The following is a 27556-nucleotide window of genomic DNA, read 5'->3' as shown; positions in this document are numbered from 1 at the left end:
ATAGGTCAACAAAGTCCTCACACCTGTCCTTTGAAGAGCAGAGAGCATTTTATGGCAGCTTCGTGGGTCCTCAACAACCTGGCCTCACACTTCCCGGCCAACTTTTATTTCCCACTCACCTGACACCCACCCGACCGACTCCCTCCCAGCCCAGGCATGGAGCTCCCGCCCTCCCTGACGCTGGTGCTGGTCCGGCTGTGACCCTCTTCTCCTCCCTGTCTAACAGCAATACCCCTTGCACTGTGCTCTACACACAGGATCCCAGTCACATCAGGCTACTCCCTCATGGGCTGACGGCGCTAACCCTCTGGGCATAATATACAAGAAGGGTGTTTCAGAAACATCTACAGGGTCTCGGGTTACCGAGGTTCATCCCACAATCACTCTGGTCTTTTGGGGGCAACAAACACCTTTAAAAAAAAATCTTTATTGATTTCAGAGATAGAAACATCAATGATGAGAATCATTGATTGGCTGCCTCCTGCATGCCCCCTACTGGGGATCAAGCCCGCAACCCAGGCATGTGCCCTTGCCCGGAATCGAACCTGGGACCCTTCAGTCCACAGGCTGATGCTCTATCCACTGAGACAAACCAAGTAGGGCAAACACCTTCTTATTCTTAACAAATTCTGCAGCTGGAATGGCCTGAAGGCATCATCTCTTTCTGCCTCCACTTGATGCCCACGGCCACCACACACCTGCTCTCAACGTCTCTCAACCCCGGTGATTCTGACAGGGGCAGGTGTAGGGACAGCCAGTCTGTGCCTGCGCGCGCGTGCGCGCGCGCACACACACACACACACACACACACACACACACACACCGCAGATGTCTAATCGCCTCCTCAAACATGCACACTCCCATTTTGATGAGATGGAGACCAGGCCTTCAAAGGCCAGGCTGTGATCTCTGATTGCTCTTTTGAACGTAATTGGAAAGTAGAAAGACTTGGGGACTTAGCCCCAAAATGCATACTTTGGCCCTAGACAGTTTGGTTCAGTGGCTAGAGCGTCGGCCTGAGGACTGGAGGGTCCTGGGTTCGATTTCGGTCAAGGGCAGGTACCGAGGTTGCAGGCTCGATCCCTGGTGCAAGGAAGGACGCGTGCGGGAGGCAATCAATCGATGTGATCTCTCACTTCGCTGTTTCTTTCTCTCTGTCTCTCCCCCTCCCTTCCACTCTCTCTGAAAAATCAATGGGAAAATATCTTCGAGTGAGGATTAACAACAATAAGAAGAAAATTCATGCCAAACCGGTTTGGCTCAGTGGATAGAGGGTCGGCCTGCAGACTGAAGGGTCCCAGGTTCGATTCCGGTCAAGGGCATGTACCTTGGTTGCGGGCACATCCCCAGTAGGGAGTGTGCAGGAGGCAGCTGATCGATGTTTCTCTCTCATCGATGTTTCTAACTCTCTATCCCTCTCCCTTCCTCTCTGTAAAAATCAATAAAATATATTAAAAAAGAAAAGAAAATTCATGCTTTGAACTTTGCCCGCAGGGTGATGTCCGATGAGCAGTGGTGAGGAGGAGTGGAGATGGTGATGCTAAACTCTCACTCTGCACCTCCTGTGTGCCAGCACTCTCCTCAGCGCTTCACCTGTGTTACCTCAAATCCCTTAACGGTGCCAGCGTGCAAACCTAGGCCTCCCAACGTACCTTCTCTACAAATCACCGAGCCATTCTCCTCACTCATCAAATTCTCAGGGTCACTCTGAGAACCAAATGAGATAATGTCCCTAAGCCAGGAGATCAGTGCTAGGTGAAGGGGTATGTCACTGACCCCTTTCCCACACGGTGAAAACACTGAACAAGCGAACCGCCTGCAGCCCTGGGGGCACCCGGGGCACCTGAGTGCTTATGTATAATTATGTCTGGAGGAGGAGGACTGGGGGCTTTATGGGCCAGAGGTAACTGCTCACCCAGCTTTGATCCTAACGACTCTGGAAGCGCATAGACTCCCAACAGCACCGGATGGGAGTCTGTCTCCCACGTGGCCTGGGAGCCGCAGCCCAGGCAGAGCCCAGGCTTGCCAGGTGCCCGCACACAGGGGGTCCCAGGACGTATCCACCACCCACTGCCATGCTCTGGGTGCGGGCACTCCACTGTACACCACCCTCAGGGCAGGTCCCGAAGTCCAGCCGCCTCCTTCCAGGAGCCCCAGGACTGAACTGAACACCGCCCTCCATCTCCAAGCCCCCGCAGGCCCTGCCCGGTCACACTCGCGCCCCACGGGCTCTGGTGGCTCATTTTGCTGTTCCTATGTCCACTCTGTGTATTCAGAGAAGGCAAACACAAACTCATTTTAAAATCAGTCCTAGGGCCCTGACTGGTTTGGCTCAGTGGATAGAGCGTCAGCCTGCGGACTGAGGGGTCCCAGGTTCAATTCCAGTCAAGGGCATGTACCTTGGCTGTGGGCACTTCCCCGGTGGGGGGTATGCAGGAGCAGCTGATCGATGTTTCTCTCTCATCGATGTTTCTAGCTCTCTATCCCTCTCCCTTCCTCTCTGTAAAAAATCAGTAAAATATATTTAAAATAATAAAATAAACTCAGTCCTAGGAAACAGACCCAGAGGTGACCTCCCTCAGCTCGCCACAGGTCGCGGGCAGCTGGCATGGAGCGCGCTGCCCGATGGCGACCTGCTTCGGCGGGCAGAGCCCTGGGTGCTGGGTCCCCTGACCTGCCTCCTAGCCCCAGAGAACCGAGGAAAGAGGAGGGCTTGGAGGCGACACCCAGAGGCAATGCATGAAGGACAGCAATGGGACGATGGGCAGTAATTAATGTATATGAAGGTGGGTGAGATGACAGCATCACATCATCATTAAACTCCTGATGGGAGCGTGTGCAGAGAAGTCTCTGTTCTTCGGCAGCGCACAGAAGTGTTTAAGAGGAAAGGGGTGCGAGGGCTCAGCTTACGCTGCAACGGTTCAATGGAAGAAACAGTGTGTACCTGTCAGCGAGGAGGGAGCGAATGGAGCCACCATGGCAAAACCTGGCGAGTCTGAGTGAAGGCTCTAGGGAGTTCCTTGAGCTATTCCTGCAACTCGTCTCACCTTAGGGTTGGTCAGAGAGACAAAGTTACTGGATGCCACCGAATCGTGCATTTAAAAGTGCTTAAAAAAATGGTATTACGCTATGTGTATCTTATAATTTTTAAAAGATATTTTTTATTGCTTTTTAGAAAGAGGAAGGGAGAGGGAGAAACATCGATGTGAGAGTGAAACATCCATCAGCTGCCTCCTGCACGCTACCTACTGGGGATCGAGCCTGAAACCCAGGCATGCGCCCCGACCAGGAACTGAGCTGGCAACCTTTTGGTGCACGGGACGACGCCCAACCAACTGAACAACACCGGCCGAGGCTGTATCTTACAATTTTAAAAAGTTAAACAAAACAATGAAAGAATATCGAAAGAGAAAGTGCTGGGCGAGACTTAGAGCTTATCCACCCACTGTCATCAGCACCTCCCACCCTCGGTGCTCCCAATGTTAACAGTAACGACAGCTGCTGTGTTCCTAGCACGCACGGTACCAGGTGCTCATTCTGCATTTCCCATTTCCTAACTCGTTTACTTTTCACAACGACCCCATGGAGGTGGTACTGTTATTTCCACCTCCACTTTACACATGAGGAAACTGATGCACAGAGAGGGTAAGGGACTTGCCCAAGGACCCAGAGCCAGTTGTATATCACTGTCTTCCCAGGCGCCTGGTCGTCACTCGCCCACCCACCTGGGCTGGGCAGCCTGACTTCATTTCTCTTCCCTGTGTGGTCCTCACCTGTGTGCATTATTATTACAGCTGACATTAGATGCCTACTATGTGCTGGGCACTTTTCTGAGCACTTCACCTATAGGCACACAGTTATTCTTCACAGTAACCCTAAGAGTCAGGCTATGGTTTTTATTTTTTAGATGAAGAAAGAGGCACAGAGAGGCTAAGTACACTGCCCAAGGTCACACAGCTAGGAAGTGGCAGGGCCAATATTGGAACCTTAGAGTTTGCCCTCGTTGCCACTGCAGCACTGGCCCCACACTCTTCCTCCAGGAAAAATCGAGCTTATGGCAGACGACTGTAGCCTTTGCTGCCCCAGCCAGGCCCACCTGTGGGCGACGGCCGATTCTTTGCACATGCCTGGCACAGACTGGCAGTTCAACAAATGTTTGTTGAGTGAATAACTTCCCAGATGAGTGGATGGATGATGGAAAGAACACAGGACCAAGAGGAGACAACCTGTGTTCCAGTGCCAGGCTGCCCCCACCCCCCATATTAACCCAGAGCGAAGTCACTTCTCCCCAGGCCGCCTGGCCTCTGCTGTAAATAGGACCGAAGGATCCCTTCAGCCGCCCTGCTCTGTGAGCCTATAGGTGTCCTGTCTGTGACTCAGCTCACCTGGGCCGCGTGGGCCGTGGCCTGGACGTGGGGCCACCCCTGGATGACGGGGTGTTGGGACAGGATCTGCCATTGTCTCCGGATAGTTATTTGCCTCCAGAGAGGGAAAGGGGCAGGTGGGGAAAAGGTCGAGAAGGGCTGGGAGGAGGATTCCTGAAGCCACAGGGTGAGGCCAAGCGGGCAGGGCGGGGCCTGAGGTCACTGCTGGCTGCAGACCCAGGACTCCCCCTGCTGCACTGCAGTCAGTCCGAGAGCTGGCTGTGCCCCACCCTGGGCGCCCCCACCCTGGGCAATTGATAGACCCTGCTCCCTGCAGGGGTAGACCTGCCCCTGCACACACTCAGGGGAGAGGGGAGTGTGACCTTTCATCGAGAGGAGGTGCACCACCTGTGGGCAGGAAACACCTGAGAACATGCAAATGAGCATCTGAACGCCTCTGTGGGGCCGGCCCCTCCTCGGGCCAGTGGGCAGCGGGCCATGGCCACGCCACTCCCTGCCCCGGCAGGCCTTGCTCAACGCAGGGGCAGAGTCCAGCCCCGGCCCTGCCGGGTGGGGCACTCACACGAAACTGGGCCTCAGCCCTTCCTCGTGCCTACACCTGACAACGCCCAGAAGCTAAGGTCCTGGGCCACCTCACTCACCTCAGAGGGACACAGCCAGCGCCCAGCTCAGTCGAGCAGCCCTTTCAAAGCCACCACAGCCGAGTCTTTCGAAAGTTACCCAGCAACGGCTAGCTGGGGGGCGCTGGGGACAAGGGTGCCATTCTAAGAATATTAACATTTATTTTCTTCTTAATGCTTATCTCTATTTCTAGGTGCTTAACAATGAACTTCTGTTTCCATCGTAATTAAAACAAAACAAAACAAAACACCAATACAATAGTAATAAAAAAAATTCTTGTGATCAAATGGAAAGAACACACACTTTGGAGTCGGGCAGGCCAGATTGGCGATCTCAGTTTAACTCATTGTCCCAAAGCAATTGCAGGCAGCGTCTGACTCGCAGTCAGTGACCAGTGAGTGTGCCCCTCGCTCGCCTTCTGGGGCTCAGTGTGTTCATCTGTAAAGTGGGGACAATCCCATCTTCCTCGTGTGCTGTCACACACCTGAAGATGCTGCGGAGCTAGCGCTCAAGAAAGGCCACCTGCCCTGGGCTCGCCTCCCCCGGGGCCTAAGGGGGCTCCGTGGGAGTCCTTGCTCCGGGCACAGCCCGGGGAGTGTTTGTCCGGTGGATCTGAAGAGATGGGCGCGTCCAGGGTCAGGGTCAGGAATCCCCTCCTGCCCTTCTGACGACGAACGTCTCAGAGCTGACGAGAAGGGGGAAGGACAGGAAGGAGGAAGGAGGAAGGAGGAAGACACTCTTCCATGCTGAGGTTGGTCTCCCCCTTAAGGTTTAGGGCAGCGGTTCTCAACCTGTGGGTCGCGACCCCTTTGGCGGCCGAACGACCCTTTCACAGGGGTTGCCTAAGACCATCCTGCATATCAGATATTTACATTACGATTCATAACAGTAGCAGCATTACAGGTATGAAGTAGCAATGAAAATAATTTTATGGTTGGGTCACAACATGAGGAACTGTATATAAAGGGCCAGAAGGTTGAGAACCACTGGTTTAAAGGGTCAGAGCCACTGCGAACCCCCTGCTGACGGTCCAGCCCTCGGCCTCCTGGGACACATCCTCATGCCTGGGACACATCCTCATGCCTGGGATTCCTCAACCGCCAGCCAAACCCCAAGGTGGGTCAGCAGGGCTGGGCTAATGGGCAATGCCTGGCTGACCTGGGCCACAGGCCAGCTCTGAGTTAGCCACACATCGCAGAACGCAAGCCTCCTCACCAGGTTCCTCGCCAGCTCAGCTGGGGCACCTCAGGGTGGGGCGCGGAGCTGCAGGGGGTGAGGGAGACGACCCTGAGCCAGCGTCAGAGCCGGGCAAGGCTGGGGGCACCACTGCAGGCTGGAGGAGCAGGGGAGGGGCCCTCACAGTGCGGGCGGGGGGGGACGGGAGGGGTCTGTGTTCCCCATGGAGCAGCCAGTGAACATTCTGTGAAAGAGCCAACTGCTTCCCTGGCCCAGCCGCACCCTCTGCCGTAGCTCATCCCCCTCCTGGGGCCAGAGGAGAGTCCCGAACGCCAGACCGCCCCTCTGAGCCTGCCTGCCACCCAGACCTGCCCTGGACTGTGTGCTACAGGAGGCCCAGCTCCGGTTCCTAAGGTCAAGGGGTCCGCGGGGCAGGGGGACGTGCCCTCGAACCTACATCACCCTCTTCTTGACCCTGTCAGGCACCAAGGGCCCCGAATTCCTTGCCCAGATGGTCCTGAGCCCACTTGAGCTTCCTCCCCGGCCAGTCCCCCGAGGCCGCCTGGGCCCAGGGGTGGCAGGGGTGGCAGGGGTGGCAGGGTGGCTGGGGTGGTGAGGATGAGGGTGTGCATGGAGCTTGGGAGCTCAGGCGGAGGCCCTCTCTGCCAGGGCAGGAGCGAGGTGGGGAGGGAGGGGTGGGCTGCAGGGGGTGGGCGCTCCGTCTATACTCGGCCTGCAGGTCTCTGACAGGAGCACACGGAGCTCATGTTCATGAACATGTCCGTGACGTGTCCCCCCCATGAACACCCAGAGCTCCCTCACCCACAGCCCTTCCGGCCAACGCCAGCCACATAAATCTGCCAAAAGCCAATCCGGCTGGCACGGGGCCTCTCTGAGCTTCCGGGCGGGGGTCCAGGGCAGGTGGGGGCCTGCCCCGAGCCCAGCCTGACACCTCCCCGGGCACCGCCGGGCCTGCCTGACTCAGAGGGTGGGGTGACCCAGGGAGCTCTCACTGCCCGGGGCACCCCGGGACCTGTCTGGCCAGTTTCCCTGTTCTTGCCACATTGGCATTTAATTTTTAATTCCTCACATGTGTCACCCTGGGATGGTTTCATTTAGACCAGGGTGGGGAAGAGGGAACCCCAGAGGGAAGCAGCACCCTCCCACGATCAGCTGTCCTAGGGACTCGGCTCTGAACAGTGGACAGGCTCTGGCTTGAGCCCTGGGCCCAGCTTCCCCTTGGAGGTGAAGCAAGTGGGGAGAAAGGATCCCTCCCACTGCGCCCAGGCCCAGGTGGTGTGGGCAGGACTGGACGGGAGGAGACCCGGTTCGGGTCCCATCGCCGCCTCACTGAGCTGTGTGATGGGCAGGCCCCGTCCCTCGGGGGCCCCAGTTTTCTCACCCAGATGAGCACTGAGGGCCCCCCAGGTCTGAAGCTTGGCAAGCGTGACCCAGCTCCTCAGAGCCCTCTGAGCAGGAAGCGGTGGCCTTCCCCTTCCGGAGGTGGAAGCAGGGCTGTGGGAGCGATCCCTGTGTTGAGGGGCCGCTTCGGTGGGGGCGGGGTGGGGTGGGGGCCTCAGGAGAGCTGACCACACTGGGGGAGTTACGTTAACACAGTCGCAGCAGTGGGGGACCCTCCCCTGGGTGAGGAGCAGGGACTGGTGTCAGTTACCCGAGAATCAATCAGGTCCTTTCTGTAACAGGCCTATGGCTGCCGGGCAGCTGAGGAGGTGTTTCCTAGTCCTCTGATCGCCCACCTCCAAAGAGGGAGGAAGCTCCCGGGAGGGCAGAGCCCCTCATCCTGCCCTCTCCCCACCCCCACCCCCTTTGCAGGCTCGTCCTTTTGCAGGCTCGTGTGAGACACGGACAGTGAGGGTGCGTTTGGAAGACAAGACAACCCAGGTCCAGGCAGAGCAGGAAGAGCAGGGGCCCTGCAGGGCTGTGCCTGGCTTCTCGGGCGGCTGCCTCCCTGGGTGGGGAGGGAGGACCTGGAGGGGAGAGGCCCAGCTGGTTAGGATAGTGCCACTCCCCACCCAGCCGGACTCGGAGGGGCTGGGAGTGTGTCTGTGTGGGGGCCACACCCACAGGAGCTGTCTTCTTGCCTCTCCTCATGCTCCAGCCTCCTGCCCCAGCTGGAAGACAGCAAGGGCCTGGCCCAGGGCCCAAGGGAGAGGAGCCAGTTTCCCCTCAACCCAGGAACCGGTGATGAAAGATTCTGGGGCTGCTGCATATCTTGTTACCTAAGTCGGAGCACAGAGATGGCCCCGGGATATGGGTCATCAGGCCAAGGGTTCCTAACGTAAAGGTGCCCCAGAGGAGGGCTGTCAGGGGCCCGAGAGCCCTCTGCACAAGCAGCATCGCACGTATGTGGCCCAGAGCCTCGTCCTGGTCTCAAAGGGGCCCGTGTCCCCACAGAGGCAAGAGAGCCGGTGCCCAGCAGGCCCGGCTGCTGGCAGGAGAGAGGCTGACAGGAGGTGCAGGTGGCTCTGCAGGCTGGTGCTGGGAAGGACGCTCAGAGCTTCTGGATAGTGGGTGGAGGGAGAGTAGAATGGCTTGAATAGAACTTGGACCCTGGAGCCCGGCTGCAGGGGTTCAAATCCCAGCTCTGCCACTTGGGAGCTGTGTGACCTTAAACAAGTGACTGCCACATTCTGTGCTTCACTTTCCCCTCTGTGAAATGGGGATTAATGACAGCGCTTTCCTGATAGGGTGGCTGTCGGCTGACACACCCCTGGAACATCGCGTGCCACTCCACCTGCCTTTCCCTGTGCAGCGGGCACCCAGTGGCTCCAGAGGCCAGGGGCGAACCTCCCTTTTGGGGTTCAGTTCCTGCCTCTGTAAAATGAGGCCAGTGTGGACCTCATGAGCCCCTTTGAGTTGGCAGTTTTCCATGCGTTCATTCTCTGGTGCTCCCCAGTGAGGGGGTGTGAGTGCGCTGGGCTGGTTCTGGGACGAGCTCTGGGGCTTGCCTGGAAGCAGCCTCAGGTCGCCAGGCCTGACCAGCTGGCCAAGCCCCCTCCAGTGGCCGCCTGACTGGGGTCTGCCGGGCCCCTGAGTCAGGCCCTGGTTGGCCCAAACCAGATCTAACCAGAGTGCCCAAACCAGAACTGAGAGCAGAAAGGCTGGGACTTGCCCTGGTCACCAAAGGGACCCAAAGTGGGTGGGTGGGGCATTCAGGGTGCCAACCAGTCAGAATAAGCTCAGCATTAACCCATTCGTTGTTGACTCAGATCTGGTGGAGAAACCAGGACAGCACGAGCCATTCAAGGGGGAACAGCCATTTACTTCAACATTTTACAACCAGACTACGTATGGTGTGTCAGCCATGGGCCCACACGTCTGTGATCGGAGTATGTGTGCACGAGGGGAGAGAATCTAATTACCTCCAGCAATAGAAAAATTGTTTATCTGTGTTTATGGGTGCAATGACCCCGGTAACAGGTTTATGCATCCCTGGAAACAAAGGTTGGGCGGACTCATTTGCTTTACACCTTTCTGTTGTTCTGTGTTTGTCTATAATGTCTGTGAATTGTTTTTATAAACAGAAAATAAATTATTTAAAGTTGTATGTCCAGAGGTCTGTGTGCTCAGCCCTCCACAGAGAGGCCGTGGGGATACAGCAAGGAGAACGTAAGGCTCGGTCTATTCCTTCTAGAATCTCGGGGTCTGGTTGGTGAGGTGGGATACACCAGGAAAAAAAATTGATGGTGGAGAAAGGTGGTTGTGCCAGGCAGTGCTGGGCAGGACCTGCCTGTGCCCAGGACCACGGTGTGGGGCGCCCTGAGAACTCGCACTAGGATTTGGTGCCTCATCAGTCCAGGTGGTACAAATCCTCACGGAGCCCAGAAACAGTACTGTCCCGACCAGGACCCACCTGACAGACAGGAGTGAACCTAGAATCGATGGGGCTCACGGTTGAGGCTCGGGGCCTGGGCTGTCCAACAGGAGCCACTGGCCACATGTGCTGCGGAACCCCTGCAATGTCACTGTTGGAAGTGGGGTGTGTGTGCTCTAAGTCAAGCACACCAGATTTTTTGTTAATTCTCACCCGAGGATATTTTTCCATTGATTTTTAGAGAGAGTGGGAAGGGAGAGGGAGAGACAGAGAGAAACATCGATGTGAAAGAGGCACATCAATTAGTTGCCTCCTGCATGCACCCCAACCAGGACTGGGGAACCTGCAACCAAGGTACGTGCCCTTGACTGGAATCGAACCCGGGATCCTTTAGTCCGTGGGCCCATGCTCCATCCACTGAGCCAAACCGGCTAGTGCAAGATTTTAAAGACTTAGTGTGAAACAAGAATGTAAAACTTCTCACTGGTATTTTTCACATTGACTAAATGCTGAAATGATAATCTTTTGAATACATTGGGTTAAGTAAAATATGTTATGAAAATTAATTTTACCTATTTCTTTTAAGGTAGCTACTAGAAAATTTAAAATTACATATGAGGCTTACATGATATTTCTACAGGACAGCACTAGTCTAGGCTGTCCCAGAAAACCCAGAAACTCTCATCACAGTAAATAGAACCAGTCACAGAGCAGTCTCCCTTGTCAAAGAACAAAAGTCCATCACAGGCTCCAGTAGGGAGTTTTGGGTTGTTTTGTTTGTTTGTTTTTTGTAGTTTCAGATCTATAAGCAAATGCCCTTCTCCCAAGGGTTGCTGCTCTTTGTCCTTCAAGACAGCTCAGGTGTCATCTTCCAGGAAGCCCTCCTTGACCACCCCTATTACTGGATCAACTGCCCATGTTCTAATAGTCTGTTTATTCACTCGTGACCTGCCTTGAGAGCTGCAATGTTAGCTCAGTCACCTCCACATCCCAGCACCTAATGCAGGGCCTGGCACAGAGCAGACAGCCACCAGTGACTATGAAATATGAATCCTCCTTAGCTGGAGGTACCCACCACTGCATTGCTTTTGCACACAAATTCCCCTTAACCTCTCCCTGGGTTTCAAATGGAGGGGCTAACACCCCTAATCCCAGCCTTTCTGCCACGAGTCTCAGCCATGCCTCCTCCCAGAAGCCACCCTAGGTTGGCATCAGGAAGAAAGGGAATGGACAGAGGGTGAGGCTGATGTCCGCTAGCCCAGGGCAGGTGGGGCTCCCTCCTCCGTGGCCGCCGAGATGACCCATCCAGAGAAGACCCTCACACCCCAGAGCAGAACGGTACTCACCAGCGGAAGGAAGGTCAGCAGGGGCCGAACTCTGGGCCGAGCTTTCAGCGTGGCTGTTCCTGACTCGCTCTCCGTGTCAAACCGATTGTCTCCATAATAGATCCCATCTAGAGGAGACGGGGGAGGGGAGACCGTGAGCTGGAGATCAAAGGCACGTTGGCCACTGAGGTTAATCTGCCCAGTGGTGGGCCGGTTGGCTCAGACCCCACAGACGCGGTGTGTGCTCATGGGGCAGGATTGGGGGGACTTCCGGGGCCGGTTTCTTGGGGTCTTCTGCAGCCTTCCTGGGACGCTCAGCTCCCAGCAGCCATCTCTCTCCTGATCCAGCCCCTACAGGTCTTAGACTGTCACTCTCACAGTTGACTCTCCTCTGGGGCCCTGGGAGCTTGGCTTATCTCAGGGAGAGGGAGGAAAACAAGCTGCCTCTCTCTCAAGTGTTTGCCTTTCTAATCTGGAACAAGCAGAGTAGATGAGGACACCTGTTGGCCCCGGCCACCCAGCACCCACCTTCTGGGCTCCTCCAGTCCCCAAGCCACCAACGGCTGCGTGCGTGGCCGTGTTTGATGTGCCCTTGAGGGCAGGGCAGAAGGAGCAGGACAGCAGGGTCTACGTGGCCCCATACACATGCCAGCTCTGCCACTGACTGGCCGGCTGTGTCCCTTAACCTTGCCTCGGTTTTCCCATGTGCACAGTGGGAGGGATGATAGCGCCAGCACCTAGGACCGCTGTGAGGAGTGAGTGTGGCCAGCACATCGTAGTGCTCAGCACGCGTGGTCTCCTTCCCGGCAGGCAGATGACAGGAAGGCTCCTGCTTCCTCCAGCAACAGCTGTGCTCCAAGCCGTTTCTACAGTCGTGGGGGGGGGGGCGTGAGGAGCCACCGCACTTTCTCCACCAATCTCCACACATGGCTAGACTCTCCCCTCCCCTCTCAGGCCCACACTGTCACCCCCGAGAGGCAGGGAGCACGGTGGCCTCCTACTGTGTCACTCACAGCCACCGAGGGCTGACACACGCTTCACAGGCCTGAGTGAGGGGGCTCCTCTTTCTCTACAGCCAGAGGGGAAAGAGAAGAAAGGTCAAAACCCCAACTGTTCGGAATTCTACTAAGGCATTCATCTCAGGAATGATGGTCATGTTTCCTCTTGCACGCGACTTTAGGAAAGAAGTGCGAGAAAGCCAAATAATGTATTCAAGAGACTGGGCTTGTCAGAGAGGCCCTGGGATCAGAATGTATTCATCCCCAACTCCAAGGCGTACAGCTACGGCCCTCTATGTGACCATCTGGGCTTCGAATGTGACAGTGACTCCTGGGAGCACCCAGGGAAGGGTGCAGAGGCCTGTCTGCTGCCCTACCAGGCAGGGAGCCAGCGGTACATTTAAGATTCCACCTCTCTCAAAAGGGCCAAAAAGCCCGGTTTCGGTGCGCTCCACAGTCCCGGGGCGCTCCAGTTCCCTGCCTTCTGTGTGCATTCCCACAGTCAGGGTTCCCCAGTCCTGGCTGCTGGGCTCCAACCTGAGGCTGGAGACCAAGAGCGGGGGGGGGGGGGGGGGGGGGGGGGGGGGCGCGCACAGGGGTGGGGAAGCCAGGGGAGAAAGCAGAACCAACCAAAGTAGAGATACCTGCAGGCACCCAGCAGCTACTCTTCAAGCCCCCAGGATTCTCTCTGGCTCCCAAGGGTCTGAGTGTTGGCGCCAGGCCCTCCTGGGACATTCTCTAGATAGTGCTGCTTGTGTGTGTGTGTGTGTGTGTGTGTGTGTGTGTGTGTGTGTGTGTGTCAAGGTCTTAGCTCTGATAGGGCTTCGGGCCCTTAGTAGTAGTGAGGGTGGGGCGGGACTGACACAGGGACCCGGTGAGAGGCGCGCTCTCCTAGGCAGACCCTCTCGCTAATCTCTGCACCGTGTTGGGGTCCAGGGAGCCTCTTTTCTACCGCTGGGTTATCATGAGATTGATGGCTACTGTTATTGTGCATCTAGGAAACTTCAGAAGCAAGCACCCTGGCCAGGTGATCACTATAGTCATAGAAATAATACAACAATAGGTAAAACTTACGGGACAATTTTAACGGGCCAGGCATCTTAAACAGTATTAACCCCTTTCATTCTCAAAACAGCCCCATGCAATTTGCACGATCATTACCTCTATTTTACAGATGAGAACACAGAGGCACTGAGAGGTCTAATACGCTGCTGCCCGAAGCCCCAAAGTGGTGAAGCTGGGGTCTCTGGTCCTGGGCTGATCTCTGAACCACTACACACACCGCTCCCAAGGGGGGTCCTCATCCCACCATTCACAGGAGGTGGATGGGAGGTGGGGGTTCAGGGGCAGGGGAAGGAGGCTCAGCTTGGCCACAGAGCTGGGGAGGGGCGGGAGGTGAAGCCGCCGGCCCGGGCCCATGCAGGGGTCAGGGCACAGCCAGATCTGACCCACACACAGGCTGGCCCTCTCAACACCTTACAGGTTCCATGACTCAGCTTTGACTTCCAGGTACTGTTGTCTCGGTTGGTTTGTGGCTGTTTTGAGCAGGGAAATCCTTTCTAAGAACACAGCTGTGCTCTGGAGAAGCCGCTGAAGGGAGGGGCTGCGCTGAGGCGGGTGGAAGGCCCGGTGGCTCCCTCCCCACTGGGGCATCTCTGGTGAGTCCAGTTGCATTTGGAGATTCTCAGAGGTGTGGCTGGGAGTCGGGGAAGGGGTGAGGCAGCAGAGCCAGAGGGGTGTGATGTGAGGAAGACTGGACTGGCCGCTGCTGCCTTCGAAGTGGCAGGAGACCATGAGCCAAGGACCACAGGCGGCTTGGAAAACAGCCGGAAAAGGTGAGAAAACAGATTCTCCCCCACAGCCTACAGGAAGGAATGAAGTCTTGCTGACACTTTGGTTTTAATGCACAGAACTATGAGATAATAAATGTATGTTGTTTTAAGCGCCCCCCCTCCCAAATAAAGAGCTGTGGCCAGTTTGGGGGGGGTGCGGGGTGGGAGGGTTCAATGTGGGGGGTGTGGGGGGAGAAAGAGGGGCATCTGTAATACTTTCAACTATAAAGATACATTAAAAAAAAAAGAGCTGAGGCTAAAACCTGGCAGACCTTCCCTGGGCCCCTCATGCCTGGGCTGGCCCACCAACGACTGCACAAGGCAAGTGTGGCCACCACCATAAGCGAGGTCCTCCGGGGGTCAAGGTCAGGGCCAAGGTTTTCTGAGCCTCAAAATCAAAGTCCACAGAAAGACAATAGTCCGACCCTGGGGATTTCCCTATGCAAATACACAGCTCCACAGCGATCAGGGTCGGGGCGAGGATGGGCAGAGGATGGGCTGAGGATAGGCCATCCTGGGAGGCAGCCCCTCCTCCACTGAGGAGGCGAAGGGGGGCCAGGCCACCTCTTGAGGGAGGAAGGGACAGAGAGGAGGAGAAGGGGGTGACGGAGAGGCGGCGGGAGACCTGCTCTCTGAGGACACGATGAGGCTGCGCAATCAGAAAAGAGGGTCCATAAACAACTCACAGACACAGACAGGACGGGGATCCCCAGAGGTAAAGGGGTGGAAGAGGGCAGAGGGCGTAAGTGGTGATGGAAGGAGACTTGGGTGGTGAACCACAGTGCAGTGTACAGATGCTGTTATAGAACTGTCCACCGGAAACCTAAATAATTTTACTAACCGGTCACCCCAATACATTCAATTAAAAAAATAAATCAGAATTTTACTCTGAATAAATACTTGGAGAGAACTTGTGGACTGTAATAATCAACTTGTTAACATTCAGTATATTGACATACATGCAAATGCTACGAATGTTTGATTTCCTTTGTAATTTGTCACAAGACAGCATGTTGCCATGTAAAATACTCATTTATCTATAACCTAAGCCCTAAAATATAAAAGAAGCAACAAAAGAGGGGCCCTATCCTAGCGACTTGTCCACCCTGGAACTTGGAAATGCCCTGTGTCTGCTGTTCACCGCCCTTTCCCCCTGGAAGGGACCTTGGGGGTCTCAGAGGTTTTGAACTTGTCACGCGGAGCCGAGAGGCAGCTGAGGGGAGTCCCGGTGGATCAGAAGGCGGGAAAGGGAGCCACCGTGGATTCAGAAGCTTCCAGAGAAAGGGGGCGGGTACCTCAGGAGACTCTGGAGCAATCCCAGCAGCCAGGAAGCCTTGGGAGACCAGGAGGCAGGTCTGGACAGAGCCTGAGCCCCAGGTGGGCCACAGCCCTGTCGAGGTACAAACTCAAGCCTCTCTGTCTGGCAAATTCTTCTAAAAATGACACAGCGATAAAATAGGAGGAAGTCCAGGCCTGCCTCCGTTTACCCAAACCCGGTCATTAAAACAATCCATTTCCCCCCCAATGAAGTCCTCTTTCTCATGGGATTGTCCCACTCCCCCCCCCCGCCCCCCCAAATGAAGTGCTTTCTGCGGGATTGGGCACAGGACTCCTGCCAGTGGTTCTGTTTCTCCCTCCCAGATGGACAGGAACTGAAGGCGGCTTTGCTTTTATTTACACTCCCTCAAGGGCTCGAGTTCACATAAAAACCACCTAATATTCTAAACACCTGGCTCAAGAATAATTCTGGTGCCACGCCTGTCTCAGCAGGAAGGCTTCACCTCAGACGCCAACCTGGGCCGGGCACTCCCTCCTCCCGTAGGAGAACCTGACCCTGTGGCTGAAGGTGCCTGGGCTCTGAGAAGCCCACAGCCCAGGCTGGGCCCCAGGCCGAGACCCCCGGCGGGGAGGGGAGGCAGGACGGTGTGGGGTCGAGGCCAGGGGTACAGAGCTCACCTAAACTTAGGTTCCAGTCCCTGCTCCATCCCTTATCACCTGCGTGGCCTGGGAGTGTTACTAGATCTGAGGCTGCTTCCTCCTCTCTGTCAATGTGAGCGATGGTCCCTGCTGGGGGTTTGGTGTGAGGCTGAACAAGATAAAGGGTGCCACAGGCCAGCACAGCGCCTAGTAGATCATTTGTGCCCAGTAATTGGGAGGCAGGTGACCCACGGCTCTCGTGTGTGTGTGTGTGTGTGTGTGTGTGTGTGTGTGTGTGTGTGTGGCGGGGGGCGGGGGACTCGAGATTGAGGCTACCCTCTTTGTAGGTGAGAACACTGAAGCCCAGAGTGGGTGGGGCTGGCCCACGGTCACAGAGCAGCAGGGGTGCCCATATAGGGCCCTGGCTGGTGGTGCTGGGCGCCAGGCACAAATAATGCAGGGCCTTACGCACGGCCCATGCTCACTGCCTCTCCCCAAACAGGCCAGCCTGGTTCTCTCGGCCTGGGGCTGCATAGGTGTGTACACGTGTGTAAGTGGAGGGGGGAATGGCCAGCTTTGGGGGAGCTGAGAGCTGGGCACAAGCTGCTGCCTCACACCCAGGCCTTTTCCCTCCCTCTCCCCCTGAATCTGGGGCCTCCCACCAGGGTTGGGGGGCTCCTTTTCTCACGCAGCTCAAGGTTGACAGCCAGTCAAGTGCTCTCCCTCCCCAGCCCCAAAGCTGCCCTGGGTCCCCTGGGAAGCCGAGGTCCAGGACAGTTACTTAGCTCTTTCCCCAAATCCAAGACAGGTCCACACTAGAAAAATGTTAATAACAAAAATGCAAATGTCTGCCACGTATTAAGCTTGTATGATGAGCCAGGCACGATCCCAAGTGCCCTTCACAAGCCTGTGGGGGAGGGACTCTTGTTATTTCATTTTGCAGATGAGAAAACAGAGGCTCAGAGAGGTCAAGTCCCCTGCCAAGGTGGCACAGCTGATGAGCAATAGTGGCCAGCACGCACGCCCTGGCACCGAACTCTAGAATCCAGTTTCCTCTGGTGTCAGCCAGCACCGCAGGGAAACAGTGCAGGGGCCCATCAGCTCTCCCCTTGGACCGGTTTTCCAGAGTGAGACTCAAAGGTCGGTGCGGCCTGAAGGACATGAACGAACCCAGGAATCAGAACCTCCCCCCCACCCCCATGGCTTTGAGCACTTTTGCAGGCTGCTTCCCCACCTGTCAAATTGGGATAAATTACTCTTATTTTGCAGAAAGCCTCTCAAAATTAGGATGGGAAGGAAGAAGCCAGCAGGGATAGGATGAAGGCTGGGGTGATGATGTACAATCCCAAATTGATAGGAGCCCCCAAATGACCGGCAGCACTGGCCACATCTCTAATTGGATTCCAAGGGCTTAGAAGGGGTGGGGCTTGAGCTTGTTGCTTTGACCTACAGTAACCCAGAACCCCAAAACAGAGCCCCCCTCCCCTGCCTCTAGCTCACTGAGTAGAACATCTAATCCTTGGCCACCAGGGGAGCCCCAGCTTTTCAGGGAAGCAGTGGGGGATGGGAGGTGTCTCCCCCCTCCCCCCATGTGAATGAAACCCACAATGGCGTTAATGAGGCCCTTCATCGCTAATTAACAGGCCCACATGACAGGAACCTGAAAAGGCCAGTCTGTCCCAGCAAGCTCCAGCAGGCCTGACCCCAGCGCCAGAGAGAGGACTTTGTCCAAGGGCAGAAGGGACGCTGAAGGTTGGGCTGGGGTGGGGCAGGAGCCACAGAGCAGAGGAGGGGGAGCAGAGAGGAAGCAGCCTTGTGGGGGAGCGATGGGGGCAGAGCTCAGCACACAGGCCCTGAGCTTCCCAGCTGGGACCTGCTACTCCAAGCAGGCTCTGACCTGCGGGAGGCCTGCGCCTGGGAACCAGTGGGAAGTGCAGTCTCCCTCCATCCCTAACCGACCCGTCAGAATCTGAGCTTAACCAGGTCCCAGGAAGCACATTACTGCATGAGCCGCCCTGAGCTGAAATGAGAGCCCTGTAACCTACCTGAACCTTCTGAGTCTCTTTCCTCAACTGAGAAAATGTATGTAGTGTTTAGCATAGTGCCTGGTTCATGAAATACTGATAATGCCAATATTATTATTGTTACTCATTTATTGCCTGGGAGAGAAGGGGCGCCTTGAGCCGGCCCGCAGTGGTGGAGGGAGGGCCTGTCTTTCTGAACTGAGCTGTGGAGACAAGAGGAGCTTATATAATGGGCAGCAGAGAGGGTGTGTGTGTGTGTGTTCTCACTGCCAGCAAACCACAGCACACCTCCAGGGGACGGGGTAAACAAGTCTCCTTCTCAGCCCTGCCCCGCACAGGGCAGCTTTCCGCAGGCAGGTGCCAGCCGGGCCCTGGCGGGAAATATGTGCTCAGCCTCTGGGGGTCATGGCTTTCTACCCTTTAGCCTGGCCTGACTCAGGCCAGGGGACCCTAGGTGCAGGGATGACAGAACCAGCAGCCACCCTAGGAGCATTGATTAGGAGCTGGCCACAGTCCCCACATATTATTTAGAACCTGCGGGAAGCCTTAGGGGAAGAGAGTGGCCCAGCTCCCACCTGGGAAAGGAAACCCCAGGATTCTCAAATCTTCAGTTGCTAAAAATCCAGACCCCAGGCCCCAGCCCAGCCATTCTGACTTGGATCCCTGACGTGGGACCCCAGACATCGGCATCTATATATATAAAAGCCTAATATGCAAAGTGTCCCCTCGGGAGTTCAACAGGGAGACCAAGGGGTTCAATCACTTGCTATGATGTGCACTGACCACCAGGGGGCGGCATGGAGCAAAGGCAGGCCCCTGCCAGCGGCCGGCAGCTGGGGAAGAGAGGCCCCAGCTGGCAGCTGGAAGGCCCCGACCAGCCCTGATTGCTGGCCAGGCCTAGGGACCCTACCTGTGCATGAATTTCATGCACGGGGCCTCTAGTTTTTAAATAAGTATCCTCGGTGGTTGTGACAAAGGTGATTTACATTTGGAGGGAAAACAGAGTTCCCCAGCGAGCTGGGCTGGGGTGGGTGGCGGCAGATAGAGAAGCTGGGCTCAGGGAACCCAAGAGACCAGGGAGGAGCCCACAGCACCCATCTCGGGATTTGCCAAGACCCTTGAGTGGCTGGGGGAAGGCAGGGGGCTTCGTTAGGACTGCAACTGCATTACATGAAGCCCTCAAGTGAAGTCAGCTTCTGGAATAAATGTTAGAGAAATTCTTCAAAGAACAGTGTATCCATCACCACCTTCACGGACTGTTTGCATTTTACCCGCTGCACCCAGCCTGCCCTTGTGCAAACAGATTGCTACAGAGCAAGTAGCTACTCCTGACTTCCCTCACACACAGGCTGATTTCCCCCTACGCCCCACCACCTTCTCCAAGGGCTGGATGCCAGCATCGCAGAGGGTATCACAGACTCAGGGACCACGGGAGACCTTAGGATAGCCCTCCATGCCCGTGTCCTCTGGTCTACAGCAATGCTAGGAAGAGGAACTGATGCAGGGAGAGCTCAGGGTTGGGAAAAACCTGACAATAATAAAGGGCCAACTAGTGATTATGTTCAGCTTTGTGGGCCATAGAGTCTCTGCTGCAGCTACTTCATTCTGCCACTTTAGCAGGAAATTGGCAATAAACAATATGTAAATGGTGGGTGTGGCTGGCTGTGTTCCAATAAAACTTTATTTACAAAAACAGGCCATGGGCTAGAGTTGAGCCAGGTCCATAATTTGCCAATCCTTGCTGTAGGGCATTTCTTTTTAATGCTCTTCAAAGCACTAACATACAAACCACAAGCAGTCATCTGTAGGGCAGACTGGACACCATCCCCATTTAACGGAAGGAAAAATTGAGGCGCAGAGACTGGCTAGTCCTCACATTATTGGCAAAGGCAGGACCCTAAGGCAGGTCTGAAATCTCCATCACATCATAGAATCTCCAGCCCTGGTCCCTTCCATCCCCAGTTCCAAGTACTTGTCCTATTCAGCAGGAAAAGAGGACCTCTGCCACGCCCACCGGCACCGGTGGAACACCCCACAAACACTGGAGAGCCATCCTGCCGGCGCAGCACACGGTGTCTCCCACCCCTCCATGTGCAGGGTGCGACCAGGCTGAGTCAGCTGGCAGCCGGCCCAGCCCAGCCCAGCCCTGGGTAATGGGAGGAGCTGCCCCCTGCCCAGGCTGGTGAAGGCAGCAGCTGGTTGGAGATGCCCCCATGGAGATGCACCATGCCCCCATTTCTCTCACCGGAGGGAATGATCCCCACCAGCAGCTGGCTCAGTGCAGGACAAAATGTAGAGAAGTGTGTGTCTGTGTGTGTCCTCAGGCAGATACCCCGTCAAGTCAAATTCACCCTTGAATTACCTTCCACGAAGTCAATTCAACAAACTGGCTAAAAGTATGTTCTCTGGAGCCTGACTACCTGGGTTCAAATATTGGCTCTGCCTCTGAGAGAAATGCTGGGGTAATGGAATGTTCTAAAACCCAGTTGTGGTCGTGGTTGCACAACTCCGTCAGTCTACTAAAGATCATTAAATTGTACACTTAAGAAAGTCCTGGCTTGTCCATCTAAAGCTGTGTGATCTTGGACATGTTACCTAACCTCCCTGTGGTTCAGTCTCCTCACCTGTCAAGCAGGAATAATAATAGTCCCTACATCATTGGCTGGCTGATAGCTGAGGATTCCACAAGTCAACAACACGAGGACTTTAGAATGGTACCTTGCACCAAAGGGGATCAATAAATGCTTGCTACACAGGCAGGGGAGGTGTCGGGGCCTCAGAGAGTTATTCTTGGCGGCACACATGTATTTGTAAATTCCTAAGCCATGCCTCCAACCGCCTGCCCCTCCTAGCCTTTGCTCCTGCTGTTTGCTCTGCAACAAGCTGGGTGCCCTTTCCTTTCAGCTCACATGCTGGCTGCAATCAGAGGTCATCTTTCCTCTCTCTCCTTCTGCCCTTAATCTTTTATAGCAAAGGCTTGGGAAGGGCTAAATGGCATGTGGTTAACTGTTCACCCACTGGTGTGAGATCCTCGGGTCAGGGAGAGGCGACCGCTTGCTTGCCCTGCTCCCGTCCGGGTGGCTAGTGACAATCCGGGTGCTGAACTGAATCCAACAGCAGGGGCTGAGGCTACAACACCCTCTGTGGGTCCCGGCACAGTGGCCATCAAGGTCAGTGAAGGTAATGGGGTGGCAATGAAGGCAGGTGAACTAAAGCACGGATGGGTGACCCTCCTGGGGCCCAGAGCCTTGGATCATGGGCAAGAAGGGAATTCCTGGCCCTCCCCGCCTGGTTTCCTCGCAGTTACAGAGGGTATAAAACGCAGAAAGATGCAGTGATAGGGTGGCCTACAGCCGGAGCCCCGGGCCGGCATGGGGTTTTCAGATGCCTGCAGCCTCCACCACCCTGACTCCGCCAGGCTCTGGGTCAGGAGGGGCTTCCCTGGCCTCCCCGGTCCCATCCCCGGCTTCTCCATCTGAGCGCGCAGACAGCCCAGGCCCGAGGGAGTGCGCTGGTGTCTTGCACAGGCTGGCACCCCGCTGGCAGCGGCCCTGGGCTTTTCCTGGGCCTCCCCCGTGCAGAGCCGAGGGTGTGGGCGCCCAGAGAGCAGACCCTCCCTTTGTCTAAGACCCTGGGCGGGCGGGGGAAATGGGAGAGGGAGGGGCCGGAGGGAAGCGAGTAAACAGAAAGGGTGAGGGCTGAAGGGGTCACCCCTCGCCTTCAGTTGTGGGGGGCACTTCTGACTCAACAGTACCGCTGGGGGAGGAGGGGCCGCTGCGCCCCCAGGAAGCCTGCAGGCAGCAGCCCTAACTTCCAGCGCGGGGGGCAGGTAAACACCTGGGACGGAGACTAGGATCCGCCGCGGTCCGCACAGGTCCCCGCCCTCCGGGGGGGGGTCCCCTCCTTCCGCGCCTCTTCCCCCCGCAGCCCTTTCCCAGAGACGCCCGCTCGGCGCCGCCTCCCTCGCCCGCAGCTCCTTCCCGGCCGGTCCGCAGGTTCCGACGTGTCCCTTCCCCTCCGCCCCGCGCCCGCCGAGAGCCCGCGGCCGGGGGGGGGGGGGGGGGGGGGGGGTCTGAGCCGACTTGGGGGCCGCACTCTCTCCCCCGGGCGCACTCACCCAGGACCCTGGCGCCCTCGTCCGGGGCCTCCTGGGCGAAGATCCAGGGCGGGTTGGTGGCGTACAGGGAGGAGGCGTTGGGGCTGGCGTGCTTCTTGCCGAAGATCTTGCTGAAGGTGCCCTGCACCGTCTGGTTCTTCTTCATGCTGCCGCGGGCCCCGCGCGCCCCGGGCCAGGGCCGTCCCCCTCGGCCGCCCCGCGCTGCCCGGACCGCACCCCGCACCGTCTCCCCGCGCTCTCTACCGGGCCATGGCCCCGCGGTCCTCCCCGCCCGCGCGACGGGACGGGCGGCAGGTGGTGCGGGCGTCGCCGCTCGCCGGGAAATGCGAGCTACCTGGGCAGGTAAGAGGCTGCGGCTGCGAGCGCCCCGCCCCGTCCCGCGGCCGCCCGACTCCCCCGGCCGCATTCCTGCCCGCCTCCTCCCACAACAGGCCATTGTTGGCACGGCCCCGAGGGCTGGGGACCCGGCCGGCCCACGCCCCGCCGGGAAGGAGGGCCGCCCCCTCCCCGCGCCCCGCCGGCCCGCCCCCTCCACCCCTCCCGCGCGGGGAAGGGAGGAAGCGGGCCAGTCCCTCGCTTCTGAAGAGGGTCATGACCAGGTCAGCGCGGGGGCCTCCGGAAGGACGGTGCCGACGCCGCAAGCAGCCCGCCTTCGATGGGCAGAGCGAAATGCCCCCCAGGAAATAGGGGGTGAGCGGGGAAGCAGTAAACCCGCACCCGATCTGCCCGCAAAGGTGGAAATGTCTCCATTGACAGAGCTCCCAGAGAATGCAGGATGGCTGAATCTTGGCGTTGTTTGTACATTCAATTTTGTTTTTCTGTCAAGTTAAGTGAATATAATTTTTAAAAACTCAAGGTGAGCCAGCCCACTTAGGGCTGGCTCACTCTCCACGGAAATGAGCTGTGGGCCTTTATTTATTTTTTTGTTAATCCTCACCCGAGGATATTTTTTCCATGGATTTTTAGAGAGAGTAGAAGGGAGGGGGAGACGGAGAAAGCAAAATCCGATTGGTTGCCTCCTGCTTGCATATGGGGAAGGGGAGAGGGAGAGAGTTGGGGGTAGGGGTGCCAGCCTGCAGCCCAGGTATGTCACTGAAATCCGACCTGCGACCCTTCAGTCAGAGGGTTGACGCTCTAACCACTGAGCAACCGGCTAGGGAGAGCTGTGGACCTTTAAGCTGCATGGGGTAGGCCCTAGCTAAGGGGGTGGGGGGGGATGTCCACTGGGGAAGGTCGGGTCAGATGAGGTCCCCAGGGGATGGTGGGAAAGATGGGGGTGGGGCGGGGGCGAATCAGGCCACAGGGTTAGTCTGATGCTTTCTGGGCCGCAGGAGTGGAAGGCAGGGGAGGTGGTGATCTGTCTCAGGCAGTGTTTCCCCGAAGCTGCTGGAACAGCACCCACTGCTGCACTTCCCCTGCTCGTTCTCCCAGGAAGTCGGAATTGTATCTTTCTTTGTACTAAAGGCATTTCCTCCTCAACTTTTCATTTTGAGAAATTTGAAAGACCAGTAAAATGACCACCTGGATTCCTTCCTCCTGGATTTACCAATTGTTAACATGTTGCCATAATTGCAAACTCACTCCCTCTCTCTCCACATACACTTATTTTTTGATTTTCATTTTGCTAAAGGTTGAAAGTTGTGGATATCATGGCATATCTCCCCACTCCCATCAGTACTTCAGTTTCCTGTGCCTAAGAATAAGGATATTCTCCTAAGAGACCACAATACAGTCATCACACTCAAATTTAACATCAATACACTATTATCATCTCCAGAAATGTCATTTTCGTTTTTTTTTCAATCCACAGTCTAATCAAGACTCACACACTGCATTTGCTTATCATGATCCTTTAATCTTTTAATCTAGCACAGTCTCATGTCTTTATTTTTCATGACAGTGACTTTTTTTTAATCCTCACCCGAGGATATTTTTCCACTGATTTTTAGAAAGAGTGAAAGAGAGAGGGAAAGACAGAAATATCCATGTGAGAGAAACACATTGATTGGTTGCTTCCTGCATGAGCCCTGATTGGGGCCCAGAACGGGGAGGAGCCTGCAACCAAGGTACATACCCTTGACCAGAATCAAACCTGGCACCCTTTGGTCTGCAGGCCGATACCCTATCCTCTGAGCCAAACTGGCTAGGGCAACAGTTTCATTTTTAAAAAGCCCCTCTACTTGCTCCAGTGTCAGTGGGCAGGAGGAGTTGGACCTTCAGAGAGTGTGGCTGTGAGGTCTTCCCCAACTGTTTTTGGTTGGAGACATGCCTGTGGTCAACCCCGGCTCACCCACCCACCCACCACCATGGCATTCCTAGAACCAATTCCTGTTCCTTCAAGGAGTATCTGTGGAGGCCCGGTGCTGTGCTGAGGGTTTGGGGTACATGAGAATATAAGAGAATTTGAGAAGTATTATTTGAGAAGTACTGTAGAGCATCTTGCGGTCTCATCTGGTAGGTAAGGTTCTACACGATTCAAGGGGGCAGGCCACGGTGACTGAATACAGATGCTGTCACTAATACACACAGCAGGAATTTTAGAGCAGGGGAGGTCAACGTGAGCTGGAGAAGTCCAGGAAGGCTGCTTGGAAGAATGAAGACTTGAGTTGGCCCGTGAAGGATGACAAGGATGTTAATAGAGAAGGGAAGGAGCTCATTCTAGGGCACACACACATGCCATCCATCCTTCCACCCTCCTATCTCCACATCATGGTTCCACCCACTGTCTACCGAGGAAGGGCCCCAGGGAACCCCAGATGCCCCATCATGCCCTGGACATCCTCACAACCCACCCCAGTGCTCTAGACCTCAGGTACAAGATAAGGGCTTCTTTCTTGGAGGCCTATGAGGTCCGAGGCCCTCTCACCTGGGTAGCTCCTGGCTCTGGCACCCAGAACCAGCCCCAGCAGAGCTCTCATTGAGTGGCTCCATTTGTATGCACCGTCCACTAGGTAACTACATTCTTCAGAACTGCCGTGTGCCCAGCTCTGGGCTGTGAAGGATCCAGAGAAATCAAAGGCATGGTTCCTGAGTTCAAGTTGCTTTCATCTGTTTGGAGAGATGAAGAGTGGGGTGGTAAATGAGGAGGAGACTCACAGTGGGTTGTGAGTCAGAGGAGGAGCAGCCAGGGTGGCCGGAGGGCCGAGGAGGTGTGAAGGCCTCTGCGAGGGCTCAGGATGGTGGGGCTGGGGATTAGGGGACAGAATGGAGGTCACAGCAAGGTTGGCCAGAGTGTGGAAGGCTTAAAAAAGCCAGCTGGGAACAACTCCACCTGGAGATGACTGATTAAATAAATTATAGTACATCCACACAATGGAATAATAATGCAACTCTAAAAATGAATGAGTCAGCCAACCGTGTCCAGTTATCTTCAAGATAAACTGATAGGCTGTTGACAAAACGGTGTGTGTAGTATGCTACCATTTGGGGCAGGATAAGATCTGTTCAGAGAGAAACTTTGGACAGATCCATAACAAATGAATAAAAGTGTTTATGCGGGGGGTGGGGGGGAGGTGGAGGTAGGGAGAACTGGGCAAGGGGGACGGGAGGAGAATAGGCGTGGAAAGGAGAATTTTCACTGAAGACCTTTATACGTTTTTAAATTTCCAACCATATAAATATTTCCTATTCAAAAATTAAAGAAGAATAACTTGGCAGAAGAGTTTATCCTAGAGATGGAGTCCATGAACCAGCAGCATTGCATCACGCTGGCCCCGTGCCAGACACTGAGCAACCTGCTTGGGCCTCAGTCTGTTCACCTGCAAAACAGGCTATTAATTTACGGTCATTATGAGTCTCAGTGAGCTGATGGATTATGGGGCCCAGGAGAGCATCTTTGTTTGAACAAGATCCCCACGTGACTCAGGAGCATGTTAAGGTTTGAGAAGCCCTGGCTGCCAGGAGCAGGCACGGCTGACCATGCAGGCAAGGGTGACTGGTAACAGCTGTGTTTTAAGGATGTTCATCTAACATCTGGATGGAGGATGGATGGGAAGGCGAAAGTGTAGGCTCAGGGGCGAAGGGAGGGGGCTTAATTCATTAGTGAACTGGATAATCAGGTGGTTAATTAATACAAGCAGGAGGGGATGGGGCCTCACGTGTGTGCTGGTGGCAGAAACAGAAAGAGTAGAGTTGTTTGTGGGACATTTCTTAGGAAGAAGGGAAGGTAAACAGCTTGCATATAGGGGAAAGAAATCAATCAATCAAACAAACCCAGTTCTGAGCAGTTTTCTCAGCTGTGCATGGAGCGGTAGCAGTCCCCCCTAGAAACTTGTTATGAAGGTTAAATGAGATGATGGATGTGAAGTGTCCAGGTCAGGGCACTCCTTAGGGGTTGTTCATTTCTCCGCACTTGTGGTCCCCTTGCTTTTGGAGGAAAAGGGGAAAGCAGGGTGATGCGTGAACACCAGAAGGGCTTGAGGTTGCTCTCCCTGCCCTTACACACCCCAGTGTCATCCCCCTGTTGGTGGGGGCCCAGGGAGTCTCTGGACGCCCGGGTTCCGCAGCGAGCAGTGCCGCCCACAGTTGCAGTTTCACCTGTCAGCCTGCCAGCTTTCGAGGCCGAGTTCCCTGAGACCTGGCTGGGGCCCAGTTGTCTGTCCAGCTCAGCACCCTGTACTGTTGCTGCTTGGTCCCCACTTCATCTAATAACAACACCTCACTCCTGCTCCCCAGTAAAGAAACAGCCAAATAATAGGCTCTCCTCGAAACAGCCCAAAGCCCAGTCCTGTAATTAAATCTCTGCCGGGCAATTGCGTAGCAAGTTCTGGAATGTGGGGTGGGATTGGGGCCCGGAAGTTGCAGTCTTCCCAGAGACTCAGGCCTCTGTCAAGTTTGTGGTCTTTCCTCCACCAAAGCCAAGTGCTCCTGGCTGGGAGGGTCCCTCTGACTCGGAGCAGGGCAGGCTGAGAAGTCCTGAGAGTCACCTTCATCGTCCTCCCAGGTCCCTGCAGCCAGCTCTCCATGGGCCAAGGTCAGACCTGTGGGCATCCTAACGCCCAGACCATACGGAGCTGCAGGTCGTCTGGTCCAGCCCCTTGTTCCAGGCCGATGACACCTGGTGCCAGGCCAGCAACGGGGACTGCTTCCTTTGGCTGCAGGCGGTGGGCTCCAACCCCCTGCCGGGCATTCCTCTGAGCTGGGCAGGCTCAGGGGAAGTCTGGCTAATGTGGACCCCAACAACCTGAGAGGGGGCTCGGAGAGGTCATGACCTGGTGCTTGAGAGTGTGGGACCCACGGCCCAGCCCTGGGTGGGGAGGGTGTGTTCAGGGGTGCTAGGGAGAGACCATGGACTCTGTCGCTGGCCCAGGACATGGTGGGGAAGGTC

The 27556-nt window shown here is 55.9% G+C and overlaps 1 protein-coding gene across 2 annotated transcripts in view; it reads right to left on the bottom strand.

The window, feature by feature from the left end:
* The window catches only part of CUNH6orf132 (chromosome unknown C6orf132 homolog), a 31233-nt gene extending 8658 nt beyond the window's left edge, over window positions 1-22575 (bottom strand). Inside the window, exons 1-3 of one of the 2 annotated variants that reach the window (XM_036317622.1) lie at window positions 22231-22575; window positions 12080-12208; window positions 11364-11470 (exon numbers count right to left, since the gene is read on the bottom strand). In XM_036317622.1, the coding sequence (XP_036173515.1) occupies window positions 11364-11470; window positions 12080-12208; window positions 22231-22375 (381 nt within the window). In that variant the 5' untranslated portion in view covers window positions 22376-22575. The remainder of the gene's footprint in view (window positions 1-11363; window positions 11471-12079; window positions 12209-22230) is intronic. The other variant, XM_036317623.1, reaches the window with a different exon arrangement.
* Between the last annotated feature and the right edge of the window lie 4981 nt (window positions 22576-27556).

Source organism: Myotis myotis, unplaced genomic scaffold (genome assembly GCF_014108235.1).
Source record: "Myotis myotis isolate mMyoMyo1 unplaced genomic scaffold, mMyoMyo1.p scaffold_m19_p_7, whole genome shotgun sequence".
Taxonomy (NCBI): domain Eukaryota; kingdom Metazoa; phylum Chordata; class Mammalia; order Chiroptera; family Vespertilionidae; genus Myotis; species Myotis myotis.
Note: the sequence above shows the minus strand (reverse complement) of the source record. Positions and strands in the feature narration are given on the sequence as shown.